Source organism: Danio rerio, chromosome 6, assembly GCF_052040795.2.
Source record: "Danio rerio strain M-AB ecotype USA chromosome 6, GRCz13ab, whole genome shotgun sequence".
Classification (NCBI taxonomy): domain Eukaryota; kingdom Metazoa; phylum Chordata; class Actinopteri; order Cypriniformes; family Danionidae; genus Danio; species Danio rerio.
In genome coordinates this window covers 16,783,708-16,801,970 of record NC_141026.1, presented here as the reverse complement: position 1 = coordinate 16,801,970, position 18,263 = coordinate 16,783,708, and the positions used below count along the sequence as shown (strand labels likewise).

Sequence of the window (18,263 nt, the reverse complement as noted above, 5' to 3'; positions counted from 1 at the left end):
AACTGCAATATTTATAACTTTCTCATGCATATCAGAGTTACAATTTGGTACAACACTAATTTTGTTTTAAAACAAATGACTGAATTATTAAAATTAAATTATAACATGTAATAAATTCTATAATAAATTAATTATTTATAAAAAAGAATGAAATTGTTTGTGTTTCTTGAATATTAAGGCTTTAATTAATATTTAGCAAGATAAGAAAACCTTATAATCTCAATCCGAACAATAGTATCTGGATGCAGTCTTTATGATGCAAGCTGAGATTGCATCACTCAGCGATGCAATGTCAGACTCAGAGCGCAATAAAAAGCATTGGATGCAGCTCAAATTGCACTGCACCGAGTCTGCAGCCAGACCCCTCTCAAACTGAAAGGGATTTTTTAGGTATCCTGTTCTATCTGCATGTTTCCGGCAATCCTCACTTGACTTTGAAACTGTACATTTAGATTTTCAGTCATTTTATTTCTTTTAGCATCCTTTCTGCTATAATGATTGCAAATATCGCTTATAATGCAGATAAAACCTTATAATTTCAGGGTGGTGATAAGCGCTCCCCCAGCAAACATTAGAAACTCTCTGACCTTAAAGCTCTCTTCCTCTTCTTTATAGACAGGGTCTTGTCTTGCGAGAGGAGGGATGAACTCCACTGCAGTGAGGGGTCTCTTGGCCTGCAGCTCCAGGCGGTGGGGGATTAGGATAGTTTGGATGGCCTGAAGAATGTGTCCCTGTGTGTAACCATCAGTAACTTTAGCTAAAGAGCTCAGGTCCAGTTTAGGGTCCAGTAGAGCACCGTGTGCTTGAAGCAGTTCCTTCCACAGAGCTGAACACAAAAGATACATTAGTCTATGTTTTAGTGTAGAAATTCAAAGTATGTGCTATTTTGGTATCTATTTTAAATAAAAAGACATGATTTTTATACACACAGTAATATAAAGTATTAGTAAAATAAAGTACACAGCGAATAAACTATCTATTTTAACAGTAGAACCACCCAAATTAGACAAAACAATCTATTCATATTTGGACTGTACTGAATCAGTCATGTCATGTTCTGAATACAATAATATTCAAAACTTCTTGAGGGTTTAGAATAAAAAATTTTAGTGTCTTTTATCATATATTATGATCTTTTTAGTAACATGTAATTAAATAAAAGAGTTGTTAGACCTCCCCGAATGTGTTTTACTTTGGAAATCCAGCAACAATCTATTTTATTTCAATACAGCTTTGCACTTTACAGCACTCTGAAGTTATCAAAGACAACCATATGCAGCCACTACTAGAATTCAAATACATGAAGAAGATAAATAAATTGACCTGTTATGGTAGGATAAAAATAAACCTTGAAGACTAAATGAAAATTATAATGAATGAAAATCTTTTGTTGCTAATCACAGTTGTAAATTATAAGTAGATCATTATTTTGATCATTTAAAAAAACTTGTATATGTTGGATTAATTAATGAAAACCCACTATTAATTTTCATAGTAAAACAATTTTGAACATCTATGGAAAAAGTATTGCATATGGTGAAGTTGACTGACAGTAGAAAGAGTATGGCACAACTGTTTTTGGTTCTTAATTTTAAATTTAAATGGATCATACTTTATTTTAAGATTAAATTTGAACTATTAACTATGCATTTTGCCTTAATCATTTAGTAATTTACTCTTTATTAATAGTAGTGGAATAATTAAGTTGTTTTTAAGATTAGGGATGCACATTATGATCATGTAGAATATGTACTTTATAAGTATTAATAAACAGTGAATATATGTGTTATAGAAAGTTCATCCAAAAATGAGAATTCTTTTCTTTTCTTTCTTTCTTTTTTTTTTTTTTTAGTTATCCACTTGTTCCAAACACCTGTTTGAGTTTCTTTCTTCTATTAAGCAATAGAAAAAAAAAAAACAATTATATCAAAATACCAAAATTAAGGTAAGGAGGAAAAAAGAAGAGAAAAACAGCCATTGATGTCCAGTTTTTTTATTCCCATTATGGATATCAATGGCTGTTTCCCCCCCCAACATTTTTGAATGTAACTTATTTTGTGTTCAACAGAAGAATTAAAATGTATACATGTTTAAAATCATTTGAGTGTGAGTAGACAGAAAGTACAAAAATGTTCACTCTTGGGTGAACTCTCTCTTTAATAACAACCATGTTAATAAACAAGAAGTTAACAGTGAGAACTGGTCCCTATACTAAAGTGTTACCTAAAAATGTACTAAAAGACTAAACTATATATAAACATTTCAAATGACTTCAAGGCACTACAGTCCATTTGTTTTAGATATGTTTCATTTAAACAAATCTAGTACCCTGAAAAAATAAAAATGGTCCATGAACACCTTTTTTGCTGGTTAAATAAATATTATTTGTTATTATTAAATAAATAATATTATATATATATATATATATATATATATATATATATATATATATATATATATATAATATTATTTATTTAATAATAACAAATAATATTTATTTAACCAGCAAAAAAGGTGTTCATGGACCATTTTTATTTTTTCAGGGTACTAGATTTGTTTAAATGAAATATATATATATAAATATAAATATATATATATATATATATATATATATATATATATATATATATATATATATATATATATATATATATATATATATATATATATATATATATGTTTGTTAAATACATTTGTGAAATGTATTCAAGGTTCAATAATTATAATAATGTAAGGATTAAATAACAGTCTTTTTCTGACCTGTACTAAGTAAAAAGGACTTTTTGCTGCTTGTTCTAACTACAATTTTAAAATGAGCTAAATCAACACAATTCTTTTTAAGATTTAAGCTAAAGAGACAGCTTAATTGTTTCATGTTTAATTTCCTTAAATTTGTAAAAACATTAATTAATTAATTTTCTTTTTTGGCTTAGTGCCTTTATTTAATCTAGAGTCAGCACAGTGGAATGAACCGCCTGCAAAAACAAATAAGTTACCTTAATAATTTTGTGCTGGGACAAAATAAAGGATTTATTTATTTTTTTTACAATGAACATGGTATACATATTCATACATGGAACATATATAATATATAAAGGATCACATTAAATGTTGTTATTTTAAGTAATTAAAAAAACCTTTTTGGCTTTGACAACATTAAAAACAGCTATAATTATATCACACACGTTTACTTACTAAATCTAGAAGCATAATCTGGTCTAGGGATCAAAATGATCTTCTTGTAAACTTTACAGAAAGGTTTGATATCTGCATCAAAAGGCCTGCGTGATGTCCCCACTACTAACACACGGTCCTCTGCTTTGATAGATTTCAAGATCTTCGGCAGGGTTTTCTTCAGCCTTTTGGGTTCCATCTAGAAATTAGAAATAAGAAAAGAAGAACTGAAGAGTGGAAGAATAAACACACAAAAAAAGTAGGAATTATAGAACAAAAAGTTAGATTGTCTAAAAATATATATATTTTTAATGAATATATACCTGAAATTTTGAGTTAAATACATGAAATGTGGTCTGTTGTTAACACAAGCTTAACTTATTTTCACATTTTATTCTACAATATAAAATATGCCATTAAATCCCCCTGATAAGCGAATAGGTGGTAATCTGCAAAAATCCAAGGGAAAAGCCAATGGAAAAATCCTATTGTTTTTTTAAGGTCATGAAGATAATGCAAACACACAGGTTGGACTATAAAAAATATAATAATTCATTAAAAAAAAATCATGTTTACTTGTTAAAACTGTCAACACAATTCTTGAGGTTTTTTTGGTACAACTTAATTGTTTTAAGTTTAATCCACTTAAATTTGAAGAAACAATTAAGTTAACTTAATCAGTTTGTGTTAGGACTAGGAATGGACAATATGCACGGCTAGTGTTTTTCAGCCAATGATGAATTCCGGTGAAAGCTTTAATGACTTTTCAATTTCATAAGCTTCCTTTTACAGCATCGACATTGTGTTGTAATTCAAATATAATCAGTTAAATAGACCTCAGCATCCATTTAGTTGTTAAAGTGTAAAAGGAGACAAAAGACTGTTTAAACGCAGATGCCGTCATTAGCAGCAGGCTTGCGCAAAAACTCCATTAAAAATACTGAGGTAATATTCATTTCTATATATTAAAGACATGCTGTAGAAATATACAATTTAATGCAGTGCTTCTTGTTTGGTCTGATACCCACTTTATATTGTATCTTAGTCAGGCAGTGATAATGTTTTTTAAAAAAAAAAATCAAATCTTAAACGCAGCGATTTTGTATGGGATTTAAATAAATCGGAAGCCCTGGAACTAGCTCACTGAAATTAAAAGCCTGTGTTTATAAACCCCACTAAGTGGAGCCTAGCATTTCTTTTTACAGTGCTGCATTGCTAGATTATTGTTAGCACAGTGTATTTTCATCTTTAACCACAAGAGGGCAGCAGAGTCCACCTCTCACAGCAGCATTTGGTGAGTTAAGAAGTAAACAAATAAAGAAGAACATCAAAGCTTATGGCCAAGCATTAGTCTTATATAAGGACGGGTTCAAAAGTGTGTGTTTGTTAAGTAAGTGTTCTAATGACTGTGAGTGTAAGCTGACATGTTTCTTTCCTGCTGGTAGACAAACCTCTTTCTCCAGCTTTGGAACTTTCTTGTAGAATGTTTTCTCAGCATCACCAATCCAAATGACTGAGGGCTGCAGCTGGCGAGCCACCTGCCAAAACATGACAATGTTCCTCCAACGCAGGCCAAACGGTACAACAACACAAACAATCAGCAGCTCATTCGTAAACAATCACTTATCGGCCAGAGAACAAACAACACTGGCTGGAATCAACGCAGACTATAACACACAGTGAAGCAAGTGCATCATGATCACAGATGATTAATGTGTTTTGGCTCAACAGCACAGACAGGCACACACAAGGTTTTTGATTGATAGCAGAAACAAAAAAGAAAACTCAGTAGTAGTAGTACTTTGCATAAAACAGTATTTATAAATGTAACTTGTAAAACGGTTCCACAGAATTCATTCACACACTGAAAATTATTCCTGATGATTCCTTGTATTTACAGATTTTTTAAGGTTAAGTAGTTGTAAATAATTTATTTGGGCTAAATTTAAACAAGCTAATGAAGTGGAACATTACTAAATCTAATTTGTTTGTTTAAATTCAACATGTATAAATTGTGTGCAACAATTTAGCAGACATCATTTTTTTCAGTGATGTTGTCACAACACAAATCAAACAAGTTAACGTAACCAATTTAAAAAGATTGAACATAAAACAATTTGGTTTCCCCCAAAAATCTCCAGAATTGTGTTGTTTCAGCTCATTTTAAATGAATAGTTTGAACAAGCGACAACAATCTTTTCTTTTGAGTGTAAAAGAACAATGTTCATACATTTATTTTTCTTTCGCTTAGTTTATGATTTATCAGAGACCATCACAGCGGAATGAACAGCCAACTATTCCAGCATATGTTTTACACAGCGCATGCCCTTCTAGCTGCAACCCAGTACTTGGAAACACCCATACACACTCTCAATCCTGCACACACTCGTACACTACGGCCAATTTTGTTAACCGAATTAATCTACAGTATGCTGCTTGTCTTTGGACTATGGGGTAAACCAGAGCACTCGGAGGAAAGCCACGCAAACACGCGGAGAACATGCAAACTCTGCACAGAAAAGCAAACTGGCCTAGACGGAACTTGAACCAGCGACCTTCTTGCTGTGAGGTGACAGGTCTAACCACTGAGCCACCATGCCACCAATAGAACAATGTTTTATATAAAATTCTGTGACTACTACTTTTATTAATTTATATTTCATGTAAATTTCAAACATTCAATAGCAAGTAAAGTAAACCTTACTATTATTAGCTTTACAGTATGTTGTTTCGTAAAACAACATACCTTGCCAGTGCATCCTATGGCATGTATTCATTCAATCTTATGTTACTAGTGGTTCCTATTGCTCTTTAATTCCCCCGAATGCTCTTTCTTTAACTTTAAACATTCCCATTCCGGTTGTGTGAACATGCCAAAAAAGGGCTACTACAGCCACAAATACCAGCCTGGAGTGCATTTCCGAAAGCCATCGTTAGGTAATTAAGGTCGCAAGTTCCGTTGTTACAAACATAGTTGATTTGGCGTTTCCTAAATCTGTTGTTTCAACGAATGTTCACAAACTTGTACGCTACACCTCTAAAGCTGTAGTTAGAAGCATAGTTCCTGGTTGTGTTCTTTTCTCTATTATTCCCCTATGCCCTATTCATTTAGAACACTTCGAAAAAAATAAAAAACCTATCCCTTAGATGTATTTGCTTTCAAAGTATTTTTACAGTTCAGTTTTAGCGATCTGTATATAGACAATTGCTTTCCCTTCATAGTGCACTTTGAAAGCCGTTATGCCATTTTTAAACCAGCTGTGGCTTATCATAAGAGCTATAGGTGACCTGTTATTTAAAAGCGGAATTTAGGGTACGTTACGGTTTTAAAGCTTGTGAAAACAAATATATATAACTAACGTAATTCAAACGATGGATCTGGGACAAAGCAACTATGGTTCTGGGAAACACTCGTCACTACATGATTCTTTTCCCAAGCAATGCATCGTACTACGATAGTTCAGTTCAGTGTTTGGGAAATGCACCACTGATCTCATGAGGAAATGTAACTATTTTATGTTTTGTCAGTTTAGCCGATAATTCGTACAAATTCGTAGGAGTTCAGTCATACAAAACTGTACAATTTTAAAAAGAAGGCGTGGCACCCAAACCTACAACAAAATGATAAGCAAATCACACTTCATTTTATGATACTAAATTGAATAAATTGCAGTGAGATTGTGTTGGAAAATACAGTGGAAAAGTTCCTATAGTAATATGCTTTTGCATAATTTTCACTTTCCCGAGAGAAATTGAATATTTCCTCTGTGAGCTTTAGTATGTTTAGAAAGTAAGTGTTTTTTAAAACTTTTTTCAGTATTGATACTGTACCAATTTGGGATCTTTATGCTTCTGCTCTGTGATTCATTCCATAGCCAATTAATCAGAAGTGCAAATTCCCATTGAAAATTTATCTGATTTGGTTCCATATTGAAAAACAATAATATTGGGATTGACTTTGTTCAAATAACTGTAATTCAAGCACTAGATATTTTTCCCATACATAGAATATTTGAGTTAACCTTCTGTGATTTTGTTTTAATCAGATTTGTTTTGGCCTACACACGAGCAACATCAGAGGTATGCGGCTGCACACAGATTAGAGGAAACAGTACCCACTAACTAGCTTCCTTTAATACATGTGAATAAAAGAGATCTGCAATGTTTGTAGCGGAGAATGTCGCAATGGACAGGGAAAAAATGATTCATCTTAAAATGGCAATCAAGCAGGAAGTCTTGTTGGCATCTAGTTTTGTTCCCAGCATGCATTAGGAGAGGTGCTGAAAGACCACTATTTAACACAATGCTGAGCACAGAATCTCAGAATCCCCCCTACCTCATCCTGCCCTGTTTATCTGCTGTGCCAGATGCTCTCAGAAACAGTTCATGTAAAACATACAAGCTTTTCATTCTCCTCTCTTCTTATAGGACGCAATGAAAATACCATCACTGATATTACAGACCTGTACTAAAGTCTGCTCTGTAATGTAATGCATTCCTAAAGGTGAATTGGGGATACATTCTGGCGAGGTTAAACACGCGAGTTTATTTATGTACACTACTAAACACTTCTTGAAATGTTAAACAGCAAGTAAACAACGTCTTTTTAGAAGTACTCTGCTGTTACCGCATTGACTGTAGGAGGAAAGTATTTCCATTTGCTTTAGAGTTTATGTTTGGAAGGAATGCCAGAATATTTCTGTTAAACAGAGGATCCTGTAAAGCCTGGTTTCACTGCAGTTTAGCGGATGAATTGAGGATCTTGATGAGGATTTTTGACCAAAGGGAAATACATGCAGCAATTACACTGCAAAAATTCATTTCTTAGGGTGCTTTCACACCTGTGAATCGATTCAGTTGTTCTGAATCAGAGATTACAATTGTTACATTGTTGCTCTTTGCTCTTGGAGCGGTTCGCTTTCACACTGTAAAGTTTCTAATCGGACCAAAAGAGCTAAAACAAGTCACGTGCGAGTAAACTCTCCTTACATTGGTCAGAGTGTCAGGGTTTATTTTGCAGCGTCCCGCTAAGCTGTCAGGAGAGGCGGTGGTTTGGTGGTGATTGACAGGGTGCGCACGCGCAACGTATCTGAGGAGAGACGCGGTGGGGAGGGGTGAGAAGGGTGCGCGACGATGCCTATTTGAGGACCGGGAGGGAGACGCGAGATTACCGGGAGATCATCACTCGTTTGCGGGCATCCGGAGATCAGATCGCTTTCTCACTGCAATCGAACCACTCCAGGGTTCGTTTCAATCAAGCCGAGACCACCTCATTCAAGCAATCTCGGAGCGATTACTTTGGCGCGGAACAGAGCGCGATTGCCCTGTTCACATATGCCAAACGAACCGCACTAACTGGGCAAACGAGATACGTTCCGAAACAAAAGTGTAGGTGTGAAAGCACCCTTACTCATGCTGATGATACAGAGGGCAACATTTTAAGCAATGTTTCCGGGCAATTTAACAGAGCAATGTTGCTACTTTTCTATTAAAATGGAAAACATGATTGCATGTGTAAACCATTGCCCTAATTAGATGCCCTGTGTCTTCACCAGGTTGATCATTTATGGTTTAATTTTCCAAAACATCCAGCAAAACTGCTCAAAAAGTTGCCCTGTGTATCATTAGCATTACAGTTGCTTGTTTCTAGTCCAAATATCTGAAAATTCTTAAATCAAGAAGCATTTTCTAAACAATCAGTTTTCAGAAATAATATGTCACAATAAAGAGAGTTTTTGGCTACACTTTATAATAACTACACACTATGAATCATTTACTGAGCATTGGCAAATAGTGAATTCATTATCTGTTAAGCATTAAAAAGCGTTAGTAAGCAGTTTATAACTGCAGCTACAAATGCTCTATTCTTGACTTATCACCACAATTATAATGTGCTTAATAATTGTACTTTCATACTATGTTAATGATTTATTTTTCATTACTAAATGAAGTATTGCATTATTTACAAACAAGTTATTTAAGCATAGTTGGGTTTTTAAAGATCATTCAGAATGAGTAAGTAAATTATTAATAAACGATTTAAATGAAAATTTATGAATCTTATTATTCAGGCATATACTAATGATTAATTTGTATGTTAATAAATGCTTTAATAACTGAATTTCATCCAGTTTTGTGACCTAATCTAAAGTGAGGACTATTTATGCTTCATAAATCTATTATAAATGACAACTAAAGGTTCAGTTAAATTCTGAACAGGAAAATAACGACTTTATGCATTCCTAATTGTTTGAAGATACACAAATGAATCTGTACTTATTTGCAACCTTATCTAAAATAAGATTACTGCATAGTTAAAACGTTGCATCTTATTACATTGTACAATTATTATTTTGTTGTTGTTTTATCCAATTTTATGTCGTATTTTGACACTTCTGTTATTCAGCAATGTTTAAACTACAGTAATTTTACTTTTTAGATAAGATTGCAAGGACTTTTGTTCATTTGATACTGAGGCTTTAATTGTCATTTATAAAGGATTAATAAGGCATGAATAGTCCTCACTTTAGATTAGGTCACAAAACTGTGTGAAGTTGAGTTAATAAAGCATTTATTAACCCATAGTAATCATTACTACATGCCTAAACAATAAGATATACAAACGTCAATTTATAGTTTATTAATCATTTACTAACTCATTCAAACCTCCAACTACTCTTAAATACATAGGGTTTGTAAATAATGCAATACTGTAATGAAAAATCAACCAGTCACAAATTATGAAAGTGCAATTATTAAGCACATTATAAATGTGGTTTTAAGTCAAGAATGCATTTGTAGCTGCAGTTATAAACTGCCTGCGAATGCTTATTAATGTAGAGTTAATGCTTAACAGATAATGAATTCACTAGATGCTAATGCTTAGTAAATGATTCATAGTGTGTAGTTATTATAAAGTGTTAACGAGTTTTTTTTTCTCCCTCAAACAAGCTAAATGATTTGCCAGCGGGGTAAGGAAAATATTCATATTTCTAACCGAATTATTTTACTTAACCCATTGGCAGATTATTTGACTTGTTTTAAGCAAAAATTTCATTTTGACTTATTATTTCTGAAAACATTTTTCTTGTCTAGAAAATGCTTCTTGATTTAACATTTTTTAGATATTTATACTTGAAACAAGACAAATGTCCAAGTAATTATTATTGTTATTATTATTTTTGCAGTGCAATTAGATATGTTGATGACATCCATTAATTCATTTCTCATTTAATTGTAGCATTTCACTTTCTTAGAACCTTGGCTTTCTATTGACCTTATTTTGCAATATGGAAATGTACTTGTTTTTTAATACTTCAGATTATATATTATATTCCGATTAATTCTTCTGATTTCGAGGAATAATAAACAACAGAAAATGGTCCCACGACTTGCTCTACAAACAACTGTGTTTATTACTATACATAAAAAAGAATACTATAATTAGAAAATATCAGTTTGCAGCATTAAACATCATAACAAGCTGTTTTTAAAGGACACCTATTTTGCACCTTTTACAAGATGCAAGATAAACATTTGGTGTCTCCAGAAAGTGTCTGTAAAATTTAATCTAAAAAAAAAACATCAAATTTTTTATTATAGCCTCCATAATATGCCCATTTGGCTGTTTTTGTAGCCTATGGCTTAAAATGCAAATGAGCTGCTTCTTCCCACCCACCGTGTGTGTCTGCATCTCATGCTACATCAGATAAACAGCAGTCAGTGATAGAGACAGACTCAGATGAAGCTGAAATACAGCTCAATAGTCAAAACTACCAAGTTTATTTGATGTATTTGTGGTGGAGTTATTCAAGCCTTTCTGAAATGATGCGTCACACACAAATGCCATTTGCAGCAAACACGCACACATATTTGCGTTTACTGACCCCATGTGGCTGTGGTATTTATAGTGGTTAAGAATTATATGGCGAATTTACTCTCTTTAACAAACATGCACTGTTTTAAAATGCTTCAAACTTATGAAAGCTATAAAAAATAGCAGAGAGTTTGAACAGATATTTTCATCCCAGTTTCTCATCCAAGTTCTGTGGACATGTGTATACATGTTATTATAGAAACATAGCGCCTGTCAATCAATTCCCACTCCTACTGTACGTCACGTTGTGGTTGGTCTCAAAATAACTGGGATTTTGGTCCTATTCACCTTATTTTTTGCGTACGAGCGGGCACAGCCATTTGAATCATTTTGGCTCGAGACTTCCGGCCTCATTCACTTCCATTCATTTTTATATTTCAAATTTCTTTTATTAGGTTTTTACATGGAATATCAACCATAACAGTCATTTTATAATTATCCATCCATGTTAGTGTTTACCCTACCCCAACCCCAGTTGAACATTTCCCTCCCTCAACAGCCTCTGTTGAAAAAAAAAAACAAAAAAAAAAACAAAGCAAAACATAAAAATAAAATAATAATAATAATAAATAAAATTAATAATTAACCATGATAAAAAAAAAATTAAATAAATAAATAACTAAATAAGATGAAAATAAATAATAAATATGTTTTTATTCCTATGTTATTGCTCAGTTTCAGAATCAAGAGAGTTTGCTAGTAGATAATCTAAAAAGGGGCGCCACAACTTGTCAAAGGTCTTTAAAGAACCAGTAAGTGATAGTCTAATCTTTTCCAATTTAATACAAGTAAACACTTCTTTTATCCATGCATCAAAAGATGGTGGAGTGACATGTTTCCACTTTAAAAGAATGAGACGTCTCGCTATTAAAGTAGTAAAAGCTAAAGCCTTTTGGACCATTACTGAAAGGTTGGCATCTACTGCAAACCCAAAAATGGCCAAAAGTGGATTTGTATCCAGATCTATGCCGAATGCATCTTTTAAAGTTTTAAATATTTTAGTCCAATAAACAAATAATTTGGGGCATTCCCACAACATATGGATGAGATCCGCTGGTGATTGTTTGCACCTATTACATGCATCGCTGACAGAAGGGTATATTTTAGCAAGTCTAGCATTAGTGTAGTAAACCCTGTGTAGGATCTTACATTGTATTAGCCCATGTCTTGCACATATAGAAGAGGTATGTGTGAGTTCAAGAATATGCTCCCAGTGTTCATCAGAGAACTGAAAACCTAAGTTCTCTTCCCAAGCACCTCTGGCTTGATTTGCAGAGCTTGGGTTAATATTGTGATTCAGGTTATAAATGGTAGAAATGCAATGTTTTGAGTGTGGTTCAAGCTTTAATAAGTTATCTAATGGAGATTCAGGAGGTCGATTTGGAAAATGAGGAAAGAGTTTTTGCACAAAGTGCCTGATTTGAAAAAAACGAAATAAGTGTGAATTAGGTAGATCAAATCTTTTAGAAAGGTTATTAAAGGGCCATGAAACCCCCTCGTTTCAGCAGGGTGTTTTCACACCTCTTCTTTGGAAAAAGTTAGAAAAGTGGGCGTATCCAGCTCTGTTTAGGGGGGAGTGTCGGAGGAACTAAAGTGGGAGGGTGTGGGAGTGTCGATTTGGGCACGCGCGAGTTTCAGAGTCAAAATACACACACACACACACACACATACATACAGGAGAATGTGATGGTGTTTAACCTACATGGACATCTGTAGTCGAATTATTAGCCAAATTATTAAATGTTGGACTTTAACTGCAGTTTGGCTCTTTCATTCAGGGAATTCATTCATGCCCCTCGCGACACACGAGATATTTGATTCGAGGAGCTGCTCTAAGCGTGTATTTTTCATGCAATGTTTTATACCGCACGGCGAATGAGAGAAAAAAAACCTCTGCATTTCCCGGAAACTTAGATGCACACGGCAGGTAGCGTCAGAAAGCCGCGCGTGTTATTCCGGTCACTAAATGCGGTAAAAACACTACACGAGGTTAAAGTTTGGTTGTGGTGCTAACGTGTTTACACTCTGTGCAATAGTTTGTTAGATACGAACAAACTGAATAAACAAAGAGCACTGGTCGCTCACTTACCAAATCTGTAGAGACAGGACAATCACCAGCAACTAGAGCCGCGTCTTTATGAAGAGAATACTACAAACGATTCCAGATCCCAGCGTTTGCAGATGAGAACAGCTCTCAGGTAAACAATAATCCTCCTTAGACACGTAAGTTATTGTTGTCGAGCGTCGCGTACACTGTAATCCACACGTGAGTCTGAGCTCTCACAGAGAGAAAATGAAAACGAAACTTAACTGCAGCAAACTATAAAAGCAACACTTCACGCTTGTTTTGCCAACACAACGTGGGGTCTCTGTCCTGAAAACACGGTGATAGTAATGAATATTAATGAAGTTGCACATTAGAGTGCGCTGATTGGTTTGACCCAAGCCTTACTCATGCATTAATGCAACAAACTGTAAGACGTAATAAGACTCACTCTGGCACAGACGCCCAGTCTGCACGCTGGAATACACGCTATTATGTCATGACCGTGACGCAGCTTCAAAAATTCGTTTCAAACAGGAAGTACGAATTTGCTTAAAATAACGCAAAAACAACCAATTTACACTTTTTAGTGAAATATAGGTGTCCTAATAGTGTTTTTAGCAGTGTGGGACACATATACGACTGTCAACAGCTCAAAAAATGTGTTTTGGTGTTTCGTGACCCTTTAAAGGATGAGAAAATGCCACTCTCATAGAGGTCATCGATTGTTTTTATGCCCTTATTAAACCATACTCTGAAAGCTGCGTCTGTATTAGATGGTGCAAAACAGTGGTTTTTAAATATTGGAGAAAGGATGGAGGACCTATGTAAACCTGTGTGTTTCCTAAATTGAGTCCATATCTTAATTGATTGGGATACTACTAAATTTGAGCTGACCTTTGCAGGTAACGGTAATTGAGAGGATAAAACAGAGCTCAGAGAAAGGCGAGTTGAAGACAGTTCCAGATAAACCCAACACGGAAGTTCAAAACTTATATTGTTCCTCCAATATAAAATCTTTTGAATATTGCAAGCCCAATAATAATGTAAGAAATCTGGAAGTGCAAAACCCCCTCTGTTTTTAGGGAGCTGCAAAATAGATTTCTTAATTCGAACTGGTTTATTTCCCCATAAAAAGGAGGTGATACATTTATCCAAATCTATAAAAAACTTTTTCTTAAGGTAAATTGGAATGTGTTGGAATAAGTACAAAAACTTGGGAAGAACAATCATCTTAATTAGGCTTATGCGCCCAGCAAGAGAAAAGGGAAGTTTGGACCAGCGTTCCATGTCAGATTCACAATTTTTAAGTAACGGGATAAAATTAGAGACATACATTCCACTTAAAGATTTGGTCACAATGATACCTAAATACTTAAATCCATCAACTGCCCATCTAAAAGGAAAAAGTGATTGTGTAAGGTTTTTTGCCAGAGGATTTAAAGGGAACAGCTCACTCTTATGAAAGTTAATTTTGTACCCTGAAATTTTACTAAACTGGTTTAGAATGTTCAAAATAATAGGGACAGCAACCACTGGGTCAGAAATAAAAAGTAAAAGATCGTCCGCATATAAGGATAATTTATACTCTCTATCTAGTCGTTTGATACCTTTAAATTTAACATCCTCACGAAGCCATATTGCTAAGGGCTCAATGGCAATGGCAAAAAGTAAAGGCGACAAAGGGCAGCCCTGTCTAGTGCCCCTCTGGAGCAAAAAAGGAGTTGAAAACACACCATTTGTTAACACAGATGCTTGCGGAGAGACGTACAACAATTTGACCCAGGAAATGTACCCATCATCAAAACCAAATTTCTCCATTACACGAAATAAATATCCCCATTCCACTCTATCGAACGCCTTCTCTGCATCAAGGGCCAAAACCACCTCTGGTACATCTGAATCGGGCATATTGAGAATATTTATGAGTTTCCTTGTGTTAAAGAAAGAGTGTCTTCCATTCATAAAACCTGTCTGGTCACCTAGAATTATTTGGGGTAGCACTTGTTGTAACCGCAAGGATAAAATCTTAGTTAGAATTTTGTAATCCACGTTTAATAGTGAAATGGGCCTATAACTGCTACACAAGAGGGGATCTTTATCTTTCTTGGCAATCAAAGTAATTGTTGCTAATGATAAGGTGGGAGGCAAGTAGCCCTTAGAAAAGGCTTCGTTAAACATGTTCTGTAATGCAGGGGCTACTGATGTAGTAAATGCCTTATAGAACTCTATGGTGAACCCATCAGGGCCTGGTGACTTGCCGCTTTGTAAAAGTTTGATAGCTTCTACCACCTCAGAGATTGATATTGGATCACCAAGGGTCTTACTGTCAATCTTAGGGAATGTGATCTTATCCAAGGGCCACTCCCCACAGTTACTATCTGATGGAAGCTCCGAAGTATAAAGATCTGAATAAAACTCAGAGAAAATGCTATTAATTTTATTTGTGTCATGGAAAATTTCTCCTTGTGGTGACTTTATTCCTGTAATCAGCCTTGATGTTGCTGATGCTCTAGCTTGATGCGCTAGTAATTTACCTGCCTTATCACCCATTTCAAAAATTTTTTGTTTAGATTTAAGCAGTTGAACTTCTGCATTATTTGTGGTTAAAAGATCAAATTCCATTTGAAGACGAAGCCGTTCCTTATACAGATCTTTGTTCGGTTTAGCAGCATACTGATCATCTAAGTTTTTTAAATCCTTCAAAACTGCATCTAATTTCAGCTTATTGGCTATATTTGTACCAGATATATAGGAAATTATCATGCCTCTTAAGTATGCCTTAAGCGTTTCCCACAGGGTCCCTCTGCTAATGCCTGGTGTGTCATTAATTTCAAAAAATAGGGTAATTTGTTCTGACAAAAATTGTTTAAATTCCTCTCTAGTCAAAAACAGAGAGGGAAAGCGCCACGGTTTGTAAAAAAATTTAAACTGAGAAAAATTTATATCAACGGAAGTAGGAGCGTGATCTGATATTACGATGCTATGATATTCACAGCTCGATATATTGGAAAGAAGTCTGTTGTCTACTAAGAAAAAATCTATTCGTGAGTATGAATGATGAACGTTGGAGAAGAAAGAATAGGCCTTACTAGTGGTCTGTTTTGATTTCCAAGGATCAGATAGCCCTAATCGTTGTGCAAATGTGTTTAAAATTGTGGCTGAGTTGGTTAATGAACTCGGTTTGTTTGAGGATCTATCTAAAACTGTGTCCTGAACAAAGTTAAAATCACCCCCTAAAATAATATATCTATTTTCAATATCAGGAATAGCTGAAAAAAAATTTGATATGAACATGTCGTTATCCCAATTAGGAGCATAAATACTTGCCATAATGACAGACACATCTCGAAGTTTGCCGGTAATTATGACATAACGCCCATTAGGATCGGATACAACATCTGTTAACTCAAAAGGGACACTTCTATGAATAAGAATAGCGGCACCTCTTGCACGCGCACTAAACTTTGAGTGATACAGATGGCCCACCCATGCTCTTTTAAGCCGTTGTATATCAGTTGTTTTAAGGTGGGTCTCTTGAAGAAAAAAAATGTCACCTTTAAGGTGTTGAAGATGAGATAGAATGCGGCTCATTTTGACATTGTTGTTCACCCCTTTAACGTTCCATGAAATGAATCGTGTGCTGAAACTCTCTTTAGTCTTAGCCATTGTCAATCTGCCATGAGACAGTTTCATGTCTGAGCAAAGTAGAGAAATATAAAAGAAAAATGAAGTACTTCAAAAAGGAAAGGATAAAACACAAAAACAAAAAACAAAACAAAAAAAATAAATACAGAACCAAAGCCTGATTCCTAAACCCCATTCCTAACTTATCAATATAAACCCTAGCAGAGAACCTGCTACACATCAATCTCTTAATGAGATTGCATACTGGGCCCCAGCTCCACAGAACTATACAAATTAGCCCATAAATGAAAAGAAACAACTGGTCAGAACAAACGGTCATTAACAAAAGCAGCAAGTATAAAAATTGACGGTCGACATAGCGCTTCTCTTAAGCAGTGATAGGTATACAAACCTACATTGTTGGAAGTCCTAAAATCACACAAATGCAAAATGATCCATGCCAAGTGAGCTTTAGTGAGTCCCAGTAGTCATAAAACGTCCAGTGAACATCACTTGGCTCATAGAATTACAGGAGCATACAAACGAGGTATATAGGTAGAAATAAGCACCTTGAAACATTCGTATAGAACTTTACACACATGACGCATCAACAATAGTTCACCAACCTCAAATAGTATAATTGACTATTATCTGAAATGCCCAGATTGCCGCATGTCAGATTAGTACGTCAGATCCAGAAAAAAAAAACCGCATCGGGTTAGTAAATTTCCAGAGGTTAAGATAAGTACTGCTCACACAGCATCTGTCGTCTCGCGCCGATAAGCTTTAAGAAACTCGGTGGCCTCCTGAACTGACGGCAGCCGCTTCTTCTTACCGTCCGATGTAGTAATGAAAAGTTTGGATGGATAATGAAGAGACGGTCTCATACCCAGCGTGTATAGTTCCTTCATTACAGCTCGGTATTCGGTGCGCATTTCCAGTACTTCGGGACTATAGTCCTCGTTGATGAATATTGGAGTACCACGATATTGAAGCTTTCCTCTCAGCTTACGGGCTTCGCGAATAACCAATTCCTTGGTCTGGAATTTATGAAAGCGGATTATCACGGATCTGGGTCTCTCCCCTGGTTTTGGTTTCGCTGTAAGAGCCCGATGAGCACGATCCAACTCGGGAGGAGAGGTAAAGAGGCTCGCGCTAAAAACTTCCATAAGCAACTCTGTGAAGAAAGTGGAAGGTTGAGGACCTTCAATCATCTCAGGTAGGCCGAAGATTCGTATATTGTTCCTCCTACTTCTCCCTTCTAGATCCAGAACTTTAGCTTTGAGTTTAGCATGCTGGTCAGCCAAGGTTGTGTACTCCGACTCCAGTGTTCTGACAGTCAAGCTGCTGGCGTCAGCATTTGCTTCAAGTGAAAGAAGCCGCTGTTCGTGGTCATTCACAGTGGTGTGTAATGTATCCATCTTTGCCTCCAAACTGGAAAACGCCGATTTAAATTCGGAAGACAGTTCCGCTCTGTGCTCTTCTAGTAGCATTTTTAAAGAAACAATGTCGGCTAAGTTCCCGCTAGCCTGTGCTTCATCC

At 35.1% G+C, this 18,263-nt stretch overlaps 1 protein-coding gene across 2 annotated transcripts in view; it reads right to left on the bottom strand.

Annotated features, from left to right (window-relative positions):
* The window catches only part of drc11 (dynein regulatory complex subunit 11), a 174,938-nt gene that overhangs the window by 46,613 nt on the left and 110,062 nt on the right, over positions 1 to 18,263 (bottom strand). The window contains 3 exon segments of one of the 2 annotated variants that reach the window (NM_001098731.3): positions 588 to 826; positions 3,196 to 3,373; positions 4,626 to 4,712. In NM_001098731.3, coding sequence (NP_001092201.3) covers positions 588 to 826; positions 3,196 to 3,373; positions 4,626 to 4,712 — 504 coding nt within the window. 2 annotated transcript variants of the gene reach the window in all.